The sequence below is a fragment of the Plecotus auritus genome, assembly GCF_963455305.1.
Source record: "Plecotus auritus genome assembly, chromosome: 6".
NCBI lineage: Eukaryota > Metazoa > Chordata > Mammalia > Chiroptera > Vespertilionidae > Plecotus > Plecotus auritus.
The window spans coordinates 152,099,535-152,124,356 of record NC_137773.1 but is presented as its reverse complement, the minus strand read 5'-3'; the positions used below and the strand labels follow the sequence as shown (position 1 = coordinate 152,124,356).

At 43.2% G+C, this 24,822-nt stretch overlaps 1 protein-coding gene across 6 annotated transcripts in view; it reads right to left on the bottom strand.

The window, feature by feature from the left end:
• CPNE4 (copine 4) overlaps nucleotides 1-24,822 on the bottom strand; it is a 390,994-nt gene that overhangs the window by 31,791 nt on the left and 334,381 nt on the right. For all 6 annotated transcript variants that reach the window (XM_080674014.1, XM_080674010.1, XM_080674012.1 and 3 more), the window contains 3 exons: nucleotides 13,930-14,028; nucleotides 8,967-9,053; nucleotides 7,878-7,937 (listed from right to left, as the gene is read on the bottom strand). In XM_080674014.1, the coding sequence (XP_080530140.1) occupies nucleotides 7,878-7,937; nucleotides 8,967-9,053; nucleotides 13,930-14,028 (246 nt within the window). The remainder of the gene's footprint in view (nucleotides 1-7,877; nucleotides 7,938-8,966; nucleotides 9,054-13,929; nucleotides 14,029-24,822) is intronic.

The window sequence follows — 24,822 nt, the reverse complement described above, 5'->3', positions numbered from 1 at the left end:
ACCTCCATAAAAAAATGACAATGAAAGAGATGTAATTGTTCCTCTTTTCTCCCCAGGTATGGGCAAGACCATCCAAACATGTGGGCAACAAGTGGCAGGATCTGAGCCCAGGAACATCACCTGAATGAGTACGCTGTGGTATTGGGAGAATGTCTAGATGAACATACATAGATTTTGGCAATAATATATGAAACACACACACACACACGCATACGCATACGCATACGCATGCACACACACATATGGGGCTGGAACTAGGGTCAAGCAAGAGGGGTGACTAAGATATAAGTCAGGAAGGCACTTATTCTCAGCTGAGCCTACATGTGCATGACTTTGAGAGTGAGTGCATCCTTAAATGTTGCATCCTCAGTGCCTCTCTTGCCTCACCCTTGTCTGGCCCTGCTACGTCATTTCATTTCTATCAACTCTCTATCTCATGCTTGGAATCATGCCCTTATGGGTAACAAACCAGGGCGAGGCATAAATGATAGTGAGAAAGGGACTGTGATTGAAGAGGTGGCCTTCTACCAAGAATTCTCTGTGCTCTGTAGCGTTAGCATTAGTGAAAAGAGGACAGAGTGAAAGGTGAGGTTTATTTTAAAAAGCAACAGGGAGACTGTTAAAGATGGAATGCCGTTGAAATAAAGCAAGCAAATGACTGAAGAATGCCAGGATGTAAAGTGAATAGAATTTGGTGACTGATTGAATGTGGAATTGGATGCCAGGTAGGGAAAGGGAGCAGCCAGATTTCCTCGGGGATGGAGACGTTGACATCTCGAGGATAGTGGAACAACTGAAGATCGGTGTTAGAAGGTTGGTACTGGGCTGTCTGTACTTGGTGGTGCTGTCCAGACATACAACATATCTGATGGGAATTTTACTCCTTTACTGCAGGCAGGCCTCTGGGGTTTCCACTTTTCTTTCCCCTGGGGATGGCCCCCGTGTCTGACAACCACAGAGGCTCCTCCAGCTCGGGAGATTCCGATAACGCTTTGGAGAATGGGTATAAACGTACACACTACCTGATGGATAAAGAAGTAAACTAGTGATCCTTACCACCTACCCCATTCTGTAGTTCCCATTGCTCCGAACAACAATATTTTATCATTTGACTACACAGCAATGGACACTCGTAAGTACTTGGCAGCTAAAGATTTTTTTTCCTGCAAGTGATGATTTCTAAAGCCTCCTGGTGGAGTGGGAGATAAGGTATCTATCTCCAGGAGGTGGCTTTCTACCAAGAATTCTCTGTGCTCCTCAGAGTCAGCATTAGTGAAAAGAGAACAGAGTGAATGGCGAGGTTTATTTTAAAAAGCAACGGGGAGACCATAAAAGATGGGATGGCGTTGAGAAATCAAAGCAAGCAAATGACTAAAGAATGCCAGTTTGTGGAGGCGGCTACTGACGCCCGGTGCCCTGAATGGAGTGAACTTGCAGAGCACCACATTGTCATTTTCTTTCTTTTTTTTAAAAAATATATATTTTATTGATTTTTTTTTTACAGAGAGGAAGGGAGAGGGATAGAGAGTTAGAAACATCGATCAGCTGCCTCCTGCACACCCCCTACTAGGTATGTGCCCGCAACCAAGGTACATGCCCTTGACCGGAATTGAACCTGGGACCTTTCAGTCCACAGGCCGACGCTCTATCCACTGAGCCAAACCGGTTAGGGCAGTGGTTGGCAAACAGAGCCAAATATCAACAGTACATGGATTAAAATTTCTTTTGAGAGCCAAATTTTTTAAACTTAAACTTTTTCTAACGCCACTTCTTCAAAATAGACTCACCCAGGCCGTGGTATTTTGTGAAGAGCCACACTCTAGGGGTCAAAGAGCTGCATGTGGCTCGCGAGCCGTGGTTTGCCGACCACTGGGTTAGGGCCACATTGTCATTTTCTGATGGGAAACATTTATTGACAAAAGTCTATGGTTGCTGGTATGCTCTCTAATCTTCTCAGTGGGCAGCCCGAGAACAGGCACCCGCCCATGGCTCTCCCCTTCTGCCCAGGAAGGCCCCCCCCCACCCCCCGCTCCTTCTCCCTCTCTCGCATCAGTAAGCAGAGCTGCAGAGCAGCTTGGCAAACCTGGTAGAGTAGAATGCAAAATGCTCCCTCCGTGGCACTAAGCCCCCAGCACTTGGAGCTGCTTTCCAGATGGGAATGATGACACTTTGTCTTTGGATTTTAAAAAATTTCTTAATGTAATGAGCCTATTCCTCAGATCCCCTCCCTGTCTGTAAAAAATGGGCCATTTGGGACCCCCCCCCACCCCCTGGATGTTTTCTAAGGGAAACTGTGGTGAAGCAACCTCAGCAGTTGCCTAATCTCTCTGTAGTCAACCACACAAGTCAACCTTTGCAATGACACCTGCTGGGGTAGCTTTTTTCAAATTTTACTCGTACACAATTTGGACTTATACTGTTTAGTTTGAACCATTTCTTAAATGATAGGTTAAATTCTTGTGCTTTTCTATTTCCTCCAAACTCCATAGCAGGCAAAGAAATGGGAACCTAGACGAGGTGGAAAAGACCCCTGAGGTTATTTCCTGGAAATTGCCCAGCATTCCCATCCCTCTTCAACCCAGGGCTCATTCTTATTTCTCAGAGGTCTACACCAGAGCCTGTCAGTGTTTCATCTGGGATATAAAATAAAGATTTAAAACTTAAACTAGGACAGAGGATGCCCTAATTGTGTCACGGTTAGAAAAGATTTCCCAAGAGAACCTTTAACAGGTGATCTTTTTTTAGGGTTCAAGGTTAATCAAAGAGAAGCCACACTTAGCTTATAATATTATATCACACTATATTATTAAAATTCAGACTATAAAATCAGAGATAAAAAGAAAGCAATGCCATCTTTAATTTCTAAAAAATACAAATAATGAAAATGGCCATTTGAGAATAATAAGAAAAAACAAATTGTTAGGGGGTGGGTCACATGAACCACTTGAAAATCTGATGCAAAATCTATATGCTCTCACTGAAAAATGCAGACACCCTATTCTGCACACAATTCTGGGAGGTCAAGGGCACTCCTGAGGTTAATGCTTGTCACCCAAAGATTCCACTAGCCTAGTAAGTCATATTTCCTTTTTCCTTCCTAGTTATTGTCTATACAGAGACAAATGTTTTACACATTTTACACATGTAATCATAGGGTGGCTCTGCTTTATATTCTTTTTTTTTCACTTAGCCCAATGTCATAAACATGTTCCCATGTTATTCCCAATCATTATAATTTTCATTTAAAATGGCCTTGCCATGGTCCACTTAAAGGAGGTACCTTGATTTACATAGCCATTATCTTCCTGTTGGACATATAGGTTGCTTACAACTTGTTTCTGTGAAAATCTGCTTTACAATGAACATTTTCCTGCATCTAGAAAAGCAATAACTTTCAAAGGAAACATTTAATTCTTTTACCATTTTCTTTCCAAATACCTTCTGGTGTCTGTCTCTTCCGAGCTGTCTATAATTTTGTATTTTGTGTGCGAAATTCTAGTATCTAGTTTTATTTTTAGCTGCTGTGCCATGTGCCAAACATATTGAACTCAATCTCTCTCCCTGTAGCCTCTGTTTCACCTGCGCCCACCTCCTCTACGATTGTGAGGAGACAGTTGCCCTCGAGTTCTTATGACTCAAGGATTCACAGGAGGAACAAGGATTGTCCTCAAGGGCGCCCTTGACCTACCAAAATAGTGTGCAAAACCGAGTGTGTGCATTTTCCAGTGAGATGATATAGATCTTGTATCAGATTCCTAAGTGGCCCAGGTGACCAAAAAAGAATAAGAATTGTTGACTAGGGCTGTTTTTTAGCATCATGTGTCTCCTTTTCTCCACTGGGCCTTGTCCTCTGCTACGGTCAGATTCTAGCCTAAAACTTCCCCTCTTTTAATCCTCAAGGTGACATCCTCCTTTCCCTACTCTTGCCTTCCCTTTACTGACATCTGTGTTCAATGAAAGGGTGTATCCTGCAGTGTTTACTTCCTTCCCTTCTAAGTACACCCTAGCTCCTGGGTCTCCCCTGTCTCATTCTGCTGAAATTGCTCTTTCAAAGATGATAGGTACCTACTCATCACACAAGCCAGTTGCTCGTTTTCATTCTTCACAGATTTCTCTTTAGGTTATGGGACTAGCATCTTTGATTTTGTAACCCCTTTCTCCTGATCATTTGAGTTAGTGCTTCCTCCTGGGCCGTTTCCTCTGGCATCTCTTTTCTTACTGCTCGCCCTTCTTTCCCTGGCTACCAAATGCAGGTCTTCTATAATTTTCGGTCATGAGCCTCTTTGCTTTCTGTAGTCTTCTTTTTGGCCATCTCATCCAGACCCATATATGTGCAGCTTCCACCTCTCTCCTAAAACCTAGGTCATATTTATAAAGTGCTATATCTACATACTGAGTTCAATATATCTGGCACATGGCACAGCAGCTAAAAATTAAAGTACTTCCAACCTGTCCACAGACAGATTCATCATCTTGCCCAGCAGTTCCTCTGGAGTTCCCTATTTCCATGAGTAGGACCGCCATGCTTGTTCAGTCAGGCACAGAAGACTGGACTCTTCATTCTCTGTTGCTTTTCTCTTAGTATTGCTGGCCCTCTAATTTAGCTTCTCATTACCTGTCCCCAGGACTGTTGCAATGGGCTGAAGTTCTTGCTCCATCTTTCAAAGCCCCTTCAACGCTATCAGTGCCTTTCACCAAAAACTCCCAGATTTATTTCCCTCAAGCATGTAGCTGATTGCTTCAATGTCCATCTCAAGAGTCTCTTGAATATTTCTTTTCCAGCAAATTACCTCAAAGCCCTTCAGGTTCTGACTTCAAACCACTTCCCCAACACTCCCTTAAATATAGCCTGCTCATTCATAGTAAGATTGCAATATTATTAGAATACTGATGCATAAACATGTAAGTTCATAGGGGCGCTTTTTAAAGCAAAAACCTAGTATCATATTTATTCATCTGATTTCTTCTTTTCCTTAAGCCTTATCTCTTCTTGATGAGTTTGGGTTCAATCCATTATTATTCAACAAAAGTATTTTGAGCCCCTAATATACCTCAGCTGGGCACCCAAAGGAAAGGTGAGGGTTGAACCAGAAACACCAGGCATCTGTGGAAGGTGCAAAGGCTTTCCCCTTCCCCCTGTTTGTAATGTGCGTTGGTGAGAGTCTTGCTGGGAAACAAATGGCCCACTCAAAAGGGAGAGTTTAATGAAAAGACAATTCAAAGAGGTTAAGGGAGACTAACTAGAAAGGGTAGGGAGAAGCCGTTACTAGAACTTAGTAAGAGTACTACCTGCAGGACAGGGCACCGGACAGAAACTGTGACCTTGAGTAGAGGACATGGTCACTGCCAAACCACAGCCTGGCAGACAGAGAGCTGGGTGCCCCAACTTCTCTCCCCTGTCATTCTTTGATCTCTGATTGGTTCTTCCCATTGGTCAGAGCCAACCAAAACCCATGAGCAGGAGAGCTTGGCTAGTGCATCCAAAGCGGAAGACCTCCTGAGGCACAGGGGAGAGGGGGAGAAGGGGCAAAAGTGGAGGAAACATCTGGAACTTTATTTCACTGCTGGCTCCTGAAGGTCTCCAGGGAGACAGAAGGTTCATCTGCTGGGCTTTATTCATTTCTGTGCCAATGAGACTTTCTGACTGCAACAAAACATCTCCCCCCCTCGCCCCCGCCCGACCTCCCTCCCTTTGCCTTCTTGTTTCTCATCCCTCGACACTTTCTTTTTATGTTGCCAGATGGTTTCAACAAAATTACTGGACAGATAATAAATGCTTATAGACCAAATTAATAAGACATGCTAATTTTTATTAATAGTTTGCATTACAGATAATAAATGTATTTTATATTAGATTGTACTGCTTGAGCAATAAGAAATTAATGAGAAAGCTGACTTAATTTTGGAAGAAAGTGACATTGAAGTGACTGGTATGTGCTCTTTAGTAGAAAGCTCAAAACGGAATGCCTAGCAACCTTCTTCTGAGGCCCCAGCGTGAACACCTACAGGGGGAAGGGTTTTGTGGCAGACAATGATGATGGCCTGTCCCCTTCTCAGCATTTATCTGTACATTCTCCTCTTTCCATTCCTTGCTCCAGACTCACTCCAGACCCAATAGGTCCATCAGTTGACATGGGAGGGTCCAAGAAGCTGGAACTGGGGGTGGTGGTGATGAGACCCATTAAGGTGGTACCTCCCAGTTGGGGAGGGTCAGCAAAATAAGAGGGGAGATCAAAGCTGAGAGGGCAATCCTTCTGTGTCAGGAAGGCTATACTGACCTCTCTAAGTTAGGATATTTCTTGGAAACGCTGTGGGGTTAAATTTCTGGTTTTTATGGGGGCCGATTCTTTGCAGCACAACTCTAAGGGCAAAGCAAAGTCCTGAAGGTTGAACAAAGTGTTGTTCAAGAGCATGGGATCTATAGAATCTAAAACAAACCTGAGTCAATAGATCTTTCCCTTGAAAACCTATAAATAGTTTCCTGAAACCACTCCTTTGCCTAAGATCTTGGGACACTATTTCCAGTGGCTCTCCTTTATGACATTGCCGGCTTTTCTACTGCATTTGTATACACTCAGAGTGACAAAGAACCCAGTGGACAGCTAGAGCTAGATGTATGTGCCACAACCAACATGTTTGCTATCTTCTGTATGTGCCAGTGTGAATGTAGGAGGGCGGGGTGGGTGTGTCTTTAAAGAAACTTACACCTGAAAGAAATGACCAAATTCTATAATTAACTGCTGTAACTATTCAGTGGTAAATGAACAATACCCCAAGTTTAGGCAGGACATAAGTAGACCCACCTGAGTTTACAGCAGAGGACAAGTCTTAAGCTAGGGAGAGACTGACCTATCAAAAGACCCCTTTATCATCCCTCTGGGACTTTCCCTTTTAGTGCTTTGAGGACCACTATCCATGGTCACTGGAATACACTGGTCCTATCTACTATCTTGGGCTCAAACCTGGACAAAAAAAATTAAACCCATTTTTCTTGCCTTCCTCACATGATAGAGACAGTTTAGGGAGTTAAACAGGGTTATTCTTCATGAGTACACTTCTGTAATATGAGGAACAAACACGGCACAGATTGTACTTGTCTTGTTTACATCCATGTTGCTTTCCTATAGGTTTTAGCAAAGCTATCTCTCGCCATCTGGGGAATCTCTTTCTGGAGGGCACATCTGCCCAAACCTAGGAACACGTTTTTCCAGAGCAGATGGACTCACAAATTTGGCCTACCTGGGAACTTTAAAAACACGCAGCCCACCCACCAAAATGCATATTATGGAGTGTGTAAATCCCATGGGCGTATAGAATGCATGTAAGAGATGAACCTCAATCCACCCATTGAATCTATATACTCACTGTATTTGTCACCTTTAAGGCCTGGTTCTCCAATCTTTTGGAATTCACCCTTTTATTGCCAGATGAACCATTTGGATGGCTTACTCCTGGCACTAACCATTGGACATGACATTGGTGTTTGTGTTCTGGCCACGTGAATGCAACAAAGATGCCCACCCTCGTTCACTGGGACTCACTAGCCTGGTTTACGTCCTTCCCATCCTTCTCACTAGGAGATGGGGTCTGGCACTGTGCCTACTATCTAATGCCTCATGTAGTTACTGAAAGAATGGGAAGCATTAGGATGGTTCCCCAAACCACCTGTGGTGGAGCAACATGAATTTCCTGACACGATACTGAAAACCATAGTCACTGGGGAAAACAGAAGTATGAACTTATTTTTAAAACATGTGACCACACCATATTTCAGCAATGAGACTTGAACAAAGCTGACTTAGTGCTTTAATACACTTCTGTCTCCTCATGCCCCAAACCCAGCTCCCTGAATAAGAAGGAACAAGGACACAACTTACTGTAAACTGGATTTGGCAGCCACCCATGATGTAGTCCAAGAAGGAATGCATCTTGTGGATCTGCATAGGAGGAAGGAAACCCTCTTAGTAATAATAGCATGATCTGTGTCCGTACAGACCTGAGGCATAAACCTTGAGGTTAGGCTGCTAAACTAGAGGAAAGAGAAGGGAGAGGTATCTGTGGGAAATGATGAGTCATTTGACTCGGTTTCATTAAGAAGGAGAGAGAGAAAAGAAAAAAGAAAGAGAGAGAAAGCAATGCTGAATTCAGATAAGCCTGTGAAGGATGAAAATAGCCATCCCTTGCTCCCCTCCCTTACGGTTTAGGCGTGATTTTAATCAGCCTCTGTCTCTAGGAATTAGCTAACTCTAGGAGGGGCAGTCCCTCCCAGGGTCTACAAGGTCCCTAGATGTCAAAGCATCATAAAATGAAAAAATAAAATACATGATTAAAACAATGACTTGTGAATGATCTCATTTGAAAGTGGAAATCTCAATATTATGATAAGAGTAAATAGGATTTATTAGTTACTGTTGTATAGTAAGTACTCAACCAGTGGCAGAATTATTCTTAGCTGCAACTTAAGGGGTTTACTTATTAGCACATAGAATTTTCTGTGAAGTTAGAGACCCTCTGGGAGGAACTTCTAGGTCCTTCCACCTTTTCCCATTGTCTTGTTTTCCTGGAACTCTTTCAGCAAGAATGAGGTACCACATCTACTAATAAACCACTGAACACTGTGGTAGACAACACATGGTAGGTACTTTGGAAAGGTTGGTTGCCCCCTTTGGGGAGCTCCCTCTGGTGCTGCCCTGGGCAGAGAAGAGCCTTGACTTGTGACCAAGACTCTCCAAACGTTGGGGACAGGACTATCCTTGTAGAGGGAATGGTGGCATTGGACTTTCATAGCTCCAAGACCACCTATGCATACATTTCTCATTGTATGTCCATTAATACATCGATTTTCTGATTTTTACTTTAAAAAAGATCACATCTCCTTGACACTCTCTCTCTCTGACTACACAACCTGAACTCTTCTTTCCAGACACCTTAGCTTTATACTTCTGAAAGACAAGCTATATACATACCTTGCATTGATTCAAAATCACAATGCCTGAGTTCTTATAATTCTTCTTCTTGGCTTTGTACTTGGGGTTGATGCACTCCCACTGCACCTGCAACAAGAAGAGTCACAGCATGGTTGCCTGCTCAGGGAGAAGTGGATCATTTGATGAGGTCAAGCCCCCAGGTGCTGCTGCAGATGAAACTGAGGCCTGACAAATGGTTTCCAAGTGATAACCCTAGCATCTAGGGGAAACATAAGAAGAGTGGTTGAGTGTAAGACTCTAATATCAGACTGCCTGTTTGCATCCCAGCTCCTCCACTTTCCAGCTGTGTGACCTTTGGCAAATTACAGTTGACCCTTAAACAATGCAAAGGTTGTTAGAAAATCGGTGTATAACTTTGGACTCCCCCAAAACTTAACTGCTCTTGGAATCCACAGGGATTGGTTCCAGGATTCCCCGCAATAACAAAATTCATGGATGCTCAGGTTCCCTTTATAAAATGGTGTAAATCAATGCATACAGCCAGCCCTCCACATCCATGGACTCCCAACCAGGGATTGAAAACAGTACAGAAAAGATTCACATGTAAGTGGACTCGTACAGTTCAAACCTTGTTGTTCAAGGGTCAACTGTACTTGATTCCTCTATGCCTTGGATAGCTCCACTGTAAAATGTAGTTTATAATTGTATCTATTTGATAGGCTCATTGTGCGAACTGAATAATTAATCTATGTAATATAGTATTTAGGACAGTGCCTGATACTTATAAATGCTTGCTATTAATTGGGTCCAATCAAGCATCTGAGTAAAGAAGAGATCTGAACACACACAGTTGAATAACCCAAGTGCTGAGTCTTAGTGCCTGGGAAATGACTTAAAAGGTAGAAAAACTGAGGAATGTTGAAAACCGGCTACAGGAAATTAGTGGGGATAATGATGAATTTACAGAGAACTTCACTGAGAACTAAAATAATAGATTAATACATGTCACAACAGTGGCACACTAGATCTCCAAAGAGAGATCTTTGAAGGACAGGATCAGAGCTGCAGGAATGTCTGGGGACTGAGGAGGTAGCTAAGGGGATACCTAGGGGAACAGATCTCATGGGACAAAGTGAATTGCAAGTCAAACACCCAAGGGTCATTGAATGATCCTGCCCACAATCGTATGGGAGCTGGATCCTTGGATTTCCACGCAGGAGACAATTTTCACTCTCTGACAAGTGCCTGAAAATGAAGTGATCTCTAAGGCAGTTGTGAGTAGGGTAGAGTGATACAGCTTTGGTCCACAGCGATCCATTCCTTTCAGTGTACATGCATTTGTGTAGTTTCTTCCCACAATGATGCTGAGCTTAGTCAGGTGACTTGTTTGACCAATGGGACATTAGCAAAAGTGATAGCAGTAGAGGACTAAAAAGTGCCTGTACATTGGGGCTTGGTGTTGAGAAGTTTTCCCCACCACATGAAAAGCTTAGGTTGGTGTCTTGGTAAATTAAAATGTGGAAAAATTCCAGCTGCTGAGGCCAAATGCGTAAGTGAATTCAGTTGGCATCATGTATAGCAGAGAGGAGCTATTCCAATTGAACTCAGCCTAAATTGCCAATCCAGAGACTCATTAGTAAATAATGATTGTTTTGTGTGTGTTTTTTTTTGTCAGCCAGTTTTGGTATAATTTGTTTCTCAGATACAGATAACTGATATGGTAATTTCTCACCTTTGGGAAAGTTCCAGTTGAGAAAGGGCAACCACATAAGGGTTTGGAAGAGAGAAATGTTGTACTGGTTAAGAGGCCTCTAAATCTCCTTCTTTTAAGAAAAAGAAGAATAATGCAAGGAAAAGAGTAAAGAAGCAAACCTGACTCTGAAATCAGAAGATCACCAGTCCTATTTTTTATTTTTTAAAATATATTTTTATTGATTTCAGAGAGAGGAAAGGTGAGGGAAAGAGATAGAAACATCAATGATGGGAAAGAATAATCAATCAGCCATCTCCCAGATGTCCCCCACCGGGGATCAAGCCCAAAACCCGGGCATGTGCACAGACCAAGAAATGAACCATGACTTCCTGGTTTATGGGTTGACGCTCAACCTCTGGGCCCCATTGGCTGGGTGAAGATAACATTTAGAAGAAAATCCCAAACTCCTTTTCTTCTGAGCTATCAGAATCGAATTTTCCTGGCCTCTGCCTCTCTCTTTAACCACATCTCATGCATGGATCCCGCACCCTCTCTGCTCCAGGTACACTGGGCTCTTTCCAGATCCTTAACCACACCACGCTCTTTCCTAACTCAATCCTTTGCATGCTATTCCCTCTGCCTGAGATGCTTCTCCTTGCTTGTTACATGGTTGACTTCTTTTCATCTTTAAAGGCCCTCAACTTAAATGTCACTTTTTCAGATTATCTCCTTCTATGCCCCACCTTTATAACTAAACTGGTTCAGGTTTTTTTTTTTTATATTTTTGTCATAAGTTATAACAGCATTTTATTGTTTTATTTACTTGATTTGTGTTTCCAGTTTATTCTGACATGTCACACCCAGAGCCTGGCATAGTGCCTGGCACATAGTAGGTGCTCCTCAATAACTCTTAGTAGGATCAAATAAGGAAACAGTTCCCACAGTGCAAATGTGTCAAAACAGGTTGAACTAAAATCTTCCAGGTATCTCAGTGATAGAAAAATACAGTAGCATATGGTCCATTTCCTCAGTGAGACAAATATTTATTTCAGTTTCTTTGAATGCATTGGACTTTGGTGTTCTTCAAATGTGACATATGCTAGAATTTTACTTTTAATACCCTCTTAGGAGCCTCAAGATGAAATGGTTCTCTTATTTACTTATTTATTTAATATATTTTTATTGATTTCAGAGAGGACGGGAGAGGGAGAGAGAGATAGAAACATCAGTGATGAGAATCATTAATTGGTTGCCTCCTGCTTGCCCCTTACTGGGGATCAAGCCCACAACCCAGGCATGTGCCCTTGACCAGAATCGAACCCAAGACCCTCTATCCAAACCAGCTAGGGCAAGTTCTCATATTTGTTAATTTGGATGTTTTTATTTGTAGAGAAAAAGGCAAAACTTTGTAAAGGTCTTTAGAGATCTAGCTGGCAATATCAATAACTGTCATTGATTTATTAGCTCAATAAGGCTTGGTCCAGTACATTCAATGAAGCAACTTCTCTGGTTATATTTCTTTTTATCCTGGGGGTGACTTTATTAATAATTAGTGTTGGTTTTCATTGTGGCCTCCAAACTCTCCATGCCTGCTTGTGAATGAAGGTCTGTGTGTTTGAAAAGTGTCTTGCAATGCCTAGTACATGATAAAACATATAAAGCAGGTTTTTTGCAACTACACAAAAAGCTGCCCTTGAATTTCCAGACCAAAAGTATGTATTCAACAAATGGTCTGATTCAGGTTAAGCTTCTAATTCTAAAGAATGTTAGTGTCTTCCCATCCAGTCTGGTTACATCTTGACCTTACATCTAAAAGAAGAGACTTGAGCCCTACCCAGTTTTGCTCAGTGGATAGAGCATCTGCCTGCGGACTGAAGGGTCCCAGGTTCGATTCTGGTCAAGGGCACATACGGGATCCATCCCTAGTAGGGGACGTGCAGGAGGCAGCCAATCAATTCTTGCTCATCATTGATGTTTCTATCTCTCTCTCCCTTCCTCTCTGAAACCAATAAAATATATTTTAAAAAAATAAAAGAAGTGACTTGAATAATGACTTGGGGCATCTTTTCTACCCTTCTGACCACACCAGGGATGAGGTCTTACCTCTAAGGGAAAAGATCTTTGTGAAAGCTGGTGCTGTTACTCCTTTCTACTCCTTGGGGACAATGGGGTTCAGAGTAAGGATAGCAGGTATTTTGGTTTGAGTTCTCCCAGAATCAAAACCCAAAGCAAGGTGTAAGTGCGAGTAGCTCATCTGGGAGGTAATATCAGGAAGCACCAAAAGAGTGGGAAATTGAGGGAGAGGAGGGAGTCAAAAAAGGGTTCACCATCAAGTCAGTTACCACTGGGGCAAGCAGGGCTTATTCCTGCTGGGAAACTGCATAGTTTTGCCACCTTTACATCTCAACTCTCATGAATCATTTGTTGAGGGCTGCTCCCTGGTTAGCATTACATCTCCCCCCACACTTTGCAGCCCACTGTGGAGATAGGCAGAGCAGACTGCAGCAGCCAGAGAAAGCCCTCAAGCAAGGAGATGTAGGTTCTGCAGCTGGAAGTTGGGCAGGTGAACACCGAACAGGTAAGAGCAGAAGTTACGCGTAGGCCAGAATCCAGATGACAGCAACTGACTGATAAAGTGATATATACGTGTGTAATAAAGCACAGTACATGCGTCTGAGAGAAACACAGAAGAGGTTCAGGTTTCTGTGTGACACAATGAAACCCCTGTTTGCCTCTGTGGTACGTGATACTGTTGGGTATATGTCTTGGCATCCAAGGAGTAAAATGGTGGAACTATATGAAGATCTGTTACCCATAATAAAAATTTGGAGGAATCAAAAAATCTCTCCAAATGCAGAACTGGAAAGTCAGTACTGTTTGGAAAGTTCTAGCTATGTGCAAGGCAGGCCGGTAAATGCATATCGTGGATTACTTTATTTAATCTTCACAAAATTCTATGAAATTGATACGGTTACTACATTCAGTTTTTTAGGTGAGAAAGAAGAGGCACAGAGAGATTAAGTCACTTGTCCAAGGCTACAGAACTCAAGGAAATTAGAAATATTCTCATCTAACCTCTTCATTTTACTGATGCAGACACTGCACCACACTGGGGTGGTGTCTTGTCCAAGGTCACACCAATTGCCTTGGGTTGGGCTAGTACTTGAAACTAGGCACTGAAATCCCACCATACACCTGCTCATCCCATTTAACCACATATTGATGTCTCACCTCCAAGCTGTTCATGAGTAGCTGGGTGCATCAGGAGAGAAGTGTCTGGGAAAAGGCCACGAATGGTTTACCACGTACCTGCTTCCCTTCCATTGCTCCTCTCATCTCCTTGAATGTCGAGGTGAATTCTCCAATGAAGTCATGTTTGCCGTTGGAGTCCCAGTCCCATACTATGCACTACAAGAGAAGAGAAGTTATTATTATTATTTTAAATTAACATGCATCCACAGTAGCTAAAGGCCATGCAAACTTTACAAGAAAGAGCCGATGAAACACGCCTGGTCTGGAACAAAAGCGCAGCAGTCTAGGATTGCAGCCTGTGGGATGTAAGATTCCTTTAGATTCTATAGTGATGCAGTAGTGACTAATACTTTGCATAATTGTCAGATAAGGCCAGTAAGACCAAAAGGGAGATGAGTGACTTGCCGAAGTGACCATCTAGAGAATGAAACCTGGAATTTCTTAAAAAATATATTTTTATTGATTTCAGAGAGGAAGGGAGAGGGAGAGATAGAAACATCAATGATGAGAGTCATCGACCGGCTGTCTCCTGCACGCCTCCTAATGGGGATCAAGCCCGCAACCCAGGCATGTGCCTTTGACCAGAATTGAACCTGGGACCCTTCAGTCCCCAGGCGGACACTCTATTGCCTGAGCCAAACCAGCTAGGGCTGAAACCTGGAATTTGAAGGCAGCTGTCCTGACTCCAATTCCAGTGCTCTTTCCCCATAGCACAGAGGTGGGGAACATCCAGCCCTTATACGACCCACAAAATTATTTGGTCTGGCCCTGCCAAGGCATTAGGGGTGAGTTAATTAAATGTTTGACCAAATATAGCAGGCTAATTTTTAAGCTGATAATTTTGTATGGCCTATGAATGATGTTATAAATATCCAAATGGCCCTTGGCAGAATAAAGGTCCCCACTCCTGCTAGCAGATGGCCTCCCTGGTGAATACCTAGAATCTGTGTCTATAGTTTCGACAATGTCAGCTTATGTTTAACGATATGAATGGGGTCATGTTAATCACATTTTATTTTTCTATTTTTTTCTGAAAGCAAAAGAGCAATGTTAAGAAAAATGAGTAAGAAGGCAAAATGTGAGATCTTTAACTGTATCCACATTTGAAATGGGTGGAACATGGTGACAGGTAAGTCACACTGGTAAATATCAGGCATCCATCACACTTACCATGTTTACTTCTAACAAGAGGGCTCCCGCTAACAATGTTAAAGTTAAATTTGGGGCTCCCAGGCAGCACTGTGTAGAGTGGCTCAGGTGAGATCAGCAGCCATCCCTCTGCTTGGCCACATACACTTAGGTGAAGAGGAAGTTTCCTATTTTTTTCTTTCTCTTTTTTTTTGTTTTGTTAATCCTTTCCTAAGGATACTTTTCCACTGGTTTTTCAGAGAGTGGAAGGGGGAGGGAGAGACAGAGAGGGAAACATCAATGTGAGAGAGACACATTGATTGGTTGCCTCCTGAACGCACCCTGACCAGGGCTGGGGATTGCGCCTGCAATTGGGGTACATACTCTTGACCGGAATTAAACCTGGGACCCTTCAGTCCGTGGGCAGACACTCTATCCACTGAGCCAAACCAGTGAGGGCCCCATTTTTTTCCAGGGTGGAGGCTGGACTAGGGTCTCAAGTACTTTAGATAATGCTTTTACATCTTAAATCAGTGATTTGCACAAAGGAAGTTCCAGACCTCAAATAAGATCAAGGTAGCAAAGGATGGTTTTCTTAGAATACTGAGATTGTAAGAGGTAGCCTGGTCTTCCCTCAGAATGCACACCCCATTGGCCAGTCCTGCCTGGAAAACTCAAGCTATAAATCTTTTCTCTGATCCCGTGGGATGTCCCACAAACCTAAAAGAAAAGATATCCAAAAGGAGACATAATTTCCCACTAAATTTATTCCTGCTCATTTCTTTTCTATCACAGTAAATTGTACCAACACCCATCCTGTTGCTACAAAGAGAAAACTGGGTATCATTCCTGATAGTCCTCTCTCCCCTCACGCTCCCATACTGACTCCTGTGTGTTCTGTCTTCTAAATAAGGCCTAACTCCAGCTCTTCGCACTGCCCCTCCTCACCTGCATCACCGTAACAGCCTCCTCCTGGCCTCCGTGCCTCCCTCATGCTCCCCCACCACCCCTAGTCCAATACTCACGCTCACTGCCTGCTTAAACCAAAATGTATAAAGGTAACGGATTTTCCAAGGCCTTCCATGATCTTACTCCCTAAATATTCCAAAATTTGCCCTTTATAATTCATGCTACTGTATTGTAAAGTTTCTCTAATATGAGGTTGGTTGGAATCAAAAGCATTTGCTAAGATTTTTTTTTTTTTGAGGCATCTTAAAGAAAAACTAATTTCTCAGCTTTTGCTCTCTCTTTAGCCGTGGAGGCTTTGGTAGATTGTTTTGCTCACAAAATGTATTAATAAGCCCTTTCGTTTTGAGACAAAATGGATTAAAATAACTCAGAATGGAAGAGGTTAAGACAAAAGGGGATAAACTGCTCTGCTGAGTAAAGCAATGGTGAAGTTGAGCTTTCCCTTCATAAGGAGAGACAGAGTGGGGCTCAGGAAGGGGGCTCAGGGGGGTTGGTTGGGAAGAACTTAGGGCAGGATTCATCAGAGGCTGAAGATGGGCCTACCATTGGACAGGAAGGTGGTCATGAGAGGCAGGTAAGGAACTCTGGAAACTGTGCTGTCTAATTCTCAAGGTCCAGTTTTTACATATCCCTCCCTTTATTTATTCCCTTTCTACTTCCCCTCTGCCATTATCCCCGACGCTCCCAGAGTGACCTGGAGAACAAAGGAGAGGGGCTGTGTCCATGTTTGGAGACAAACACCCTAGGGAGCAGTTTGAGATAGCCCAGGTGATGATTGAGAACTGGGTGGGGAGCAGGACTGTGGAGAAAGAGCTTGAGAGATGAGTCCTAGGACTAGAACTCCCCAGACATACTAGGGAGGGTGGTCGACTTCTGCAGTCACATAGCATTAGAGTTCAAGATACCTTATTTAGATTTTAAAAGAAAGTTTGACCCCAGAAAGTTGAAGAATAACAAAATTCAATTAAAAATCATTACTTAGCCCTGGCTGGGTGGCTCAGTTGGTTGGAACATCATCCTGTACACAAAAGATTGCGGATCTGATTCCCGGTCAGAACACATACCTAGGTTGTGGGTTCCATCCCCTGTCCAGGTGCATAAGGAAGGCAACCAATTGATGTCTCTCTCTCTCTCTCTCTCTCTCATTCTCTTCCTCTGTCAACATGTCTTTGGGTGAGGATTAAAACAATAATTCCTTAATTTACACTAACTTTTTGGTCATTAAATGTTCACTCCACTGGTAGTTGAGGGCAAGGTGACCCATGAAGGACATGTGTGTACAAGTCACAAACTGCTTTTGTTACCAGCCACTGAGATTGCTATAAGTGTAGGAACCATTTAAGTACTTAAAACACTGTCATATAAAAAGGTATTTCAATTTTTTGACTCCAAAAGGGGGGAACATTTTCAAGAGGAATTTATAAAGAAGTAACAAAGAAAGCATCTACCAATATTTATACCTGTCTAAAAACAAAATAATCTGTGAAAGACTGAATGTTTCGTTTCTGGAAAGTTCAAATAGAAACTGCAGAACTACAGGTAGTAATAAAATGTAGTAGAGAAAGTTGAAAAGATGATGTTACAGGGGATTCGGTGGGATGCTCACTGAACTCGCTTCTAAGACGAGTTGTAGTGGCATAGGATGCAACATAAAGTGAACGAAAGGCTTAGCTCCTTCTGGCTGAAATGCCAAACCATGCACGGTAGATTTGGTAGGAGTGGCGAGAGCGTTCTACCTCATTTACTCTAATGGGCCGTGGAAGCAATCAATGATCCAGTCATCTGGAAAAATTGCTCAGGTGAACATCACATAGTCAAACACTGTCGATGGATCTGCAGTACTTACAACCAGGTGTTTTTCTCTCTGTTTGCTAGTCCCTCCCGGCTAACCCGGAGGAAGAAACAGAAGAAAACTTGCGGGGCCTGGACAGAGAAAAGAGGCGTGGTCTCCCCCAGGGGATCACGCCCCTGCCTGTCAGCCTCCCCTCCCCCCACAGGCACTTATCTCCTAACCTCTAAGGGACCCCAGGAGACTTGCAACCAGGGGAGCAATAGGCAGCAGCAGGTCGTCCTGGGCTAACCCCTGAACCTGTCTCCAAGGCCCCCTTTTCTCTGACTTCCCAGGGAGCCAAAGCAGCCCCGCCTGGGCTCTCCTTTTGCTTCTTCTATGCCCTTCCTAGTTTCCCTCTCCTAAGTGTGTTTTTGCTGAAGGCAATAAATTCTTGCTTGCTTTGGCCGCCCCCTGCCCCCCCCCCCCCCCCAAAAAAAAAAAAAGAAAGGAAGAAGGGTGGTTCTGGGACTCTAAGGCTCACAGCTTTGCCCTTGTAGTAAATACAGCCTTGGAATGTCTGACAGTCACATCCTCACCCCTCTACCTTTGGGAAGGAGCAAATAAGAAGGCGAAGGGGACAGAAGCAAATAAATGAAAGGATGTGGATTAAGCAGAACAGATGGGTGATTACAGGACAGTCACAGAGATGTAAAGTACAGCATAGGAAATATAGTCAATAATACTGTAATAACTATGTGTGGGGCCAGGTGGGTACGTGAAATATTGGGGGGAACAGTCTATAAAGTACATGATTGTCTAACCATTCTGTTGTACACCTGAAACTCATACAGAATAATGTTGAATGTAAAGTGTAATTAAAAAATAAATAAAAGAAGGGAAGTGGAAGCAGCCTTTTTAACACCCCCTGCACTGGGAAAGAGGATAGAAGTTCCCTCCTTAAAGGGAAGGGGTGTAACTCTTCCTGCCCCCGCTAGCCGCAGCAGAAGAGTGAAAAAGCAAGAGGACACACTACTCTGGTTTGTCATAAAATCTTAAACGAAACCACTTACTCCATTTCTTTGCTTTTTCTTTTTCTTAGATTTCCCATCATGCTTTAGTTACTGTCCCCCCCTTCCATCTGCCAACCACTGCAATCAAGGTGTCTATAATGAGCTCTCTGGGGCAGAGGGAGTGACCCCCGGGCTGGAGGAAGAGCCAGGTTTGACAGCATCCGGACCGGCCTCCTAGGGGCAGGCACCGCCCCTGACATGGGCCCGCTCCTTCCATTGGCTGGCATTTCTCATCGTGGCAGTGGCAGAATTCTGTTTTGACCTTTCTCCGAAGGGATCTCCAAGGAGGGAAGACACAGCGGGGCAGAACAATAAAAACACTGTCTTTCCCCCTCTCCCCGCCAGGAAGCTGGCAGTAGCAGCTCTGAGGGGCTGACAGAGGAACAGGTCTTGGTGAAAAGTAAACAGATGCGCTGCCCTGCAGAAACCCGCACACAGAGGCAGGTTCTCCGTGGGAATCGAGGAGGAGCCTTGACAAGACTGCGGGGGATCAGAAGCTCAAAACTATCTGCAAGCCGGAGAGCCTGCTTGAGGCCTTACAGCTTACAGTGGAGTGTAGGTATTCAATCTGAACATGTAGGATCTCGACAGATGGTCGCGTCAACTCCCTCATTTTACAGAGAAGGAAACTGATGACAGAGGATGAAGTGACTTCTGTAAGTTCACCAAGTGCAGGGCTGGGGCTAAAACCCGGGTTTCCTGCCTCCTTGATGTCACCACTGCTAAACAAATACCAAATTGTAATAATGAAAACATACACACGCTTGCTATGTACCAGACTTAACTAGCTATGTATTGCTCTGAGCACCTCATCTATATCAACTCAACTTATTCATCATTCTGCTCATTTTACAGATGAGATAACTGAGACACAGAGAGGTGAAGTACGTGTCCCAAGACCACACAGTTAACGCTACGTATCTTTGAACTAGAAGAAGCTGAATTTCATAGATTGTCTTACCTAATCAAATGTGTTTATGGTTTTTAATCCTTTTAAGATAGCACAGAACTGACAATATTATGATTACCCTTTACTGGTATGGTAATTGTCACTCAGAGGGGTCATTCACAGGCTTAGAGAGGTTGACTTTACTGGACACTTGGAAAGTGACCAAGATTCTGATTCAGTTTCCTCGCAAGGGTCCCAAAAATCTACTTTCGAAGGAAGCAAGTGGCCAGTTTGGATGCACGTGGTCCCTAGATGTATTGAGAAGCATTGGACAGGAAATCCAGGAGTCTACGGTTTGTGACAATGGTGGCAATAATTACAATTAGAGTAATTATATCATGGTTCACACTGCTTTCTTCAAGTCAATAAGAAAGCCGACCACAGACAAAAGACAAAATTCAAGGGCCATGCTGGCTCCTAAATGATCATTCAAGGCAGCGCTGCTCTAAGCAGGCAAACAAAATCCTAAAATGTTATGCTCATGAGTGTCGGAGTATGAGATGCCCAGGAGGGAAGGGCACCGCTTACGATGGCTTTATCTTGCCAGTTCACACATCTCTGCTGGACTGCAGCCAAGCCCAGAGACGGTCCACAGTGAAGTGTGCACTCCTAGAAGCTGACTTTGGAGATTTATGGCTTTGTGAGACTTGGTTAGTTCAGATAAACTTCAGAGGCTCCTAAACGCTTGTCCAAACCTTTTTAACTTCATATCTCGCTACTCTTTAGGAAGATGGAAACTCCTAAGGCCGAGTGGGCAGAGTGAAGAGGCCGGCTTTGACAGTGATTTATGCCTCAGGTTTTCGACAAGAGCTCTCTCGTCACGATCTGGCTCAACCTCTACGGAGTTGACAGCTGTAAGATCTATCTAGGAAGCTGACATTCTATCTGAGAACCTTCCCATTTGATTTCTATCATATAGATTTACTTTAACAGGTGTTGATATTTCCCCTGGAAACGTCAAACTAAATTTAAAAAATTTTTAAATTCTTATTTGGTAAGAGGAGGGGGGAAGATTTCCTAATCCTATTGAAAAAGTTGAATTCCAGTTCAATGATGAGCCCTGAGTAAATGCCCTTTGACTGACTGAATAGGGGTGATATGCACAGTGTGAGCTTTATTTAAGTCCTGCTGGTCAGAGGTCCCAACTCCCCATGCTTTCTGTCCTGCCACTTCAGTTGTTTCTAAGAGCATTTGAGTTATTTTTCAATTTCATAAATCTTTATTGTTCAGATTATTACAATTGTTTCTTTTTTCCCCCATAGCTCCCCTCCACCCGGTTCCCACCCCACCCTCTGCCCTTACCCCCCCCCACACACTGTCCTCATCCATAGGTGTACGATTTTTGTCCAGTCTCTTCCTGCACCCCCACACCCCTTCCCCCCAAGAATTGTCAGTCCACTCCATTTCTATGCCCCTGATTCTATTATATTCACCAGATTATTCTGTTCCTCAGGTTTTTTTCTTCACTTGATTTTTAGATTTACTTGTTGATAGATATGTATTTGTTGTTCATAATTTTTATCTTTACCTTTTTCTTCTTCTTCCTCTTCTTAAAGAATACCTTTCAGCATTTCATATAATACTGGTTTGGTGGTATGAACTCCTTCAGCTTTTTCTTACCTGTGAAGCTCTTTATCTGACCTTCAATTCTGAATGATAGCTTTGCTGGGTAGAGTAATCTTGGTTGTAGGTTCTTGCTATTCATCACTTTGAATATTTCTTGACACTCCCGTCTGGCCTGCATAGTTTCTGTTGAGAAATCAGCTGACAATTGTATGGGTGCTCCCTTGTAGGTCACTGTTTTTATTTTGCTGCTTTTAAGATTCTCTCTTTGTCTTTTGCTCTTGGCATTTTAATTATGATGTGTCTTGGTGTGGTCCTCTTTGGATTCCTTTTGTTTGGGGTTCTGTGCGCTTCCTGGACTTGTAAGTCTATTTCTTTCACCAGGTGGGGGAAGTTTTCTGTCATTATTTCTTCAAATAGGTTTTCAGTATCTTGCTCTCTCTCTTCTTCTGGCACCCCCATAATTCTGATGTTGGTACGCTTGAAGTTGTCCCAGAGTCTTCTTACACTATCTTCATATTTTTGGATTCTTTTTTCTTTTTGCTTTTCCGGTTGAGTGTTTTTTGCTTCTTTGTATTTCAAATCTTTGACTTGATTCTTGCGATCCTCTAGTCTGCTGTTAGATCTCTGTATAATATTTTTTATTTCAGTCAGTGTATGCTTAATTTCTAGTTGGTCCTTTTTCATATCCTCGAGGGGCTCGCTAAATTTATCGGCCTTTTCTAGAAAATTCTTGAAAAACCTTATAACCGTGCATTTGAACTCTATATCCAGTCGTTTGCTTTCCTCCATTTCTTTCATTTGTGATCTGTTTCTTTGTCTCCACATTTTGGCTGCTTCCCTGAGTTAATAGAGTGGCTTTGTGTGCTAGGTGTCCTATAGGGCCCAGGGGCTCAGCCTCCCCAGTTACCTGAGGTGGACACTCTTAGTGCACCCCTTTGTGGGCTGTGTGCACAGTCTTGTTGTAGTTTAGCCTTGATTGTTGTTGGTATCACTGGGAGGAATTGACCTCCAGGCCCATGGCTGTGAGGATCAGCTGTGTCTACGCTGGAAGAACTTCTGTGCTGGAGACACCCTTATGAGATAAGACTTGCAAAAGCCTCTGTGCTCAGCTTGGATGGGGTGGAGTCTCAGGGTGGAGCAGACAGCATTGGTTTCCCGTCAGCCCTGCCCTAATAGGCCCCTGTGTCTCAGTGTCCTGTGGTAATCGCTGCAAGCACCTCTGAGAGAAAGCTGCCCGCTGCCAGACAGTCCAGTTTCTCCCCGAATGAGTCTGGGTCCCCAGAGTCTTGCTCAGAACTGGAGTTCAGTGCAGTCGGGAGCTTTTGTCTCTCTCCCGCTTGAGAAAGCCAGCTGCGCACTCAGTTGCCAGTCCTCTCCGCGTGCACGTCTCAGTACCTCTGCCTCCTGCAGCTCCTCTGAGTCTCAGTGTGCTTCTCTCTTTCCTTCTAGTTGTAGAATTTCCACTCAGCCAGCCTTCCTGTGGTTCTGGATGATGTCCGTTTTGTCTGTTAGTTGTAGTTTTGAAATTGTTGTGCAAGGCAGCAGTTTAGGTGTTTACCTATGCTGCCATCTTGGTTTCTCCTATTTTATTGATTTTTTACAGAGAAGAAGGGATAGGAATAGAGAGTTAGAAATATCGATGAGAGAGAAATATCAATCAGCTGCCTCCTGCACACCTGCTACTGGGGATGTGCCCGCAACCAAGGTAGATGCCCTTGACCAGAATCGAACCCGGGACCCTTCAGTCCGCAGGCTGACGCTCTATCCACTGAGCCAAACCGGTTAGGGCAGTACATTTTATTTAATCCTCACAACAACCTACTAGGCAGGCATTGATCACATTTTGAAGAAAATTTAAGTTAGAGTTTGTAACTTTTCTGAGGTCACTCAGTTTAAAAATGATAAGGTGGGGATCTGAACCTTGGTCTCTTAGGAAAGAGTCTGTGATTTTCCATACACCATAATGCCTATTTATTCATCATTGAATGAACACTTACTGAGTATCTGCTCTGTTTTCTGTAAATTTCTGGGAGCACTGATTACGTTACAGTTGATACAGAATGCTATCTCACTATTTTTACGAAGTCAATTCACCCCAGCATTTATCAAGCCTGAGAATTCTATAGAATTCCTTGGTTGGATTGACCCTCTATAGGCGAGTCAGAGATATAAAATACTTTAAACAGGAATGACATAATAAGACTAGCAGTGTAGAGCGATCACTCTGGCTGCTTAGTGAGAAATAGAAGTCCAGTGAAGGCCTGTGACACAGGAAAGATTACAGAGGTATTAAGAAATTGGAAACTATAGGTCTCAATCTCTAAGTAGATGTTAGGGTTGAGAAAGAAGAAGAAGAAATTGAGGATTATCCACCTAAGCTTCTGGCTTGGGTAATCCAATGTACCATTTGCCCAGATGGGAATCACAGGAAGAAGAGCCAAGGGATAGTTTGAGGGGTAAGGGGGAGTTTAGTATTTGGCCATGCTGCTTGTTGAGTCCCACATTCTTGACCTCTAACAAATACCATGATTCTCTGGACTCATGACAGGTAATCATTGTTTCTTCTAGCAAAATGCCTGTGTCTGTGTTTCTAAATGAGTCATGCTGCTTGTGGTTTATTGATTGCTATAATTTGATGCCTGAAGACAACGTCCCATTGGTCCCTGAGGAGGAAAAGGCACGTGAAGGCCAGAAAAAACACACAGATGACTCCATTTGTATGGCTTCATCGGTCTGGAAACCACAAGCTGGCAACATGGGACTCACTGTCAGCCAGGAGGAAGTCTTGGCACAGCCTGGCAACTTGATTATTGTGTATTCCCAGCATAAGCTCATTTACTTGCTTCTCTTGTTTAATTACTGCCTATGCAGCCATCATAGGTGTACATGACTTGGAAGTTTTTTTTAAAAAGGAGCAAAACAAATTCTAAAAACATGGAGAAATGAGCCACTCCTAACCAATCACATGAAATGATCTGTGGAAAACAGTTTGTTGCTGCCATGTCCAAACCAAGTCTGGGTGTTTAAATTGGACTAATCATCTATCCATAAGACAATGTGAAATAAACTCAGGCATTCTAGTCGGATTCACAAAAATTATTCTTGTTCCTCTTGCTTCGCCACTACCATTGACCTAGGTCCGTGTGTTGTTCTAGCGTCTGTAATGTTTCTTTGGCTTGCTTGGGCATCTAGCTTGTCCTTTGAGCACAACAGGGTCTGTGATGCTCAGTGCTCGTTAGGGCCTAGAAATCCTTGGGAATCTTCTCACTCATGTCTTCTTTTGGGCAACTATCACATCTCACCAGATCTGCCTCGTGTAGACTTACTTCAAGCACCCTTGAAACCAAGCTTAGACTAATTCAATTCTTCTTTTATATTTTTTGAAATTTTTTTTTAGTTATTTGTGATAGGGTCTTTGTCACTTGGCCTTTCTATGCAGACTCAGCCAGTCATGGTCCCTCTGAGCATCATTGAGTTATGAGGCATATTCATCTAGT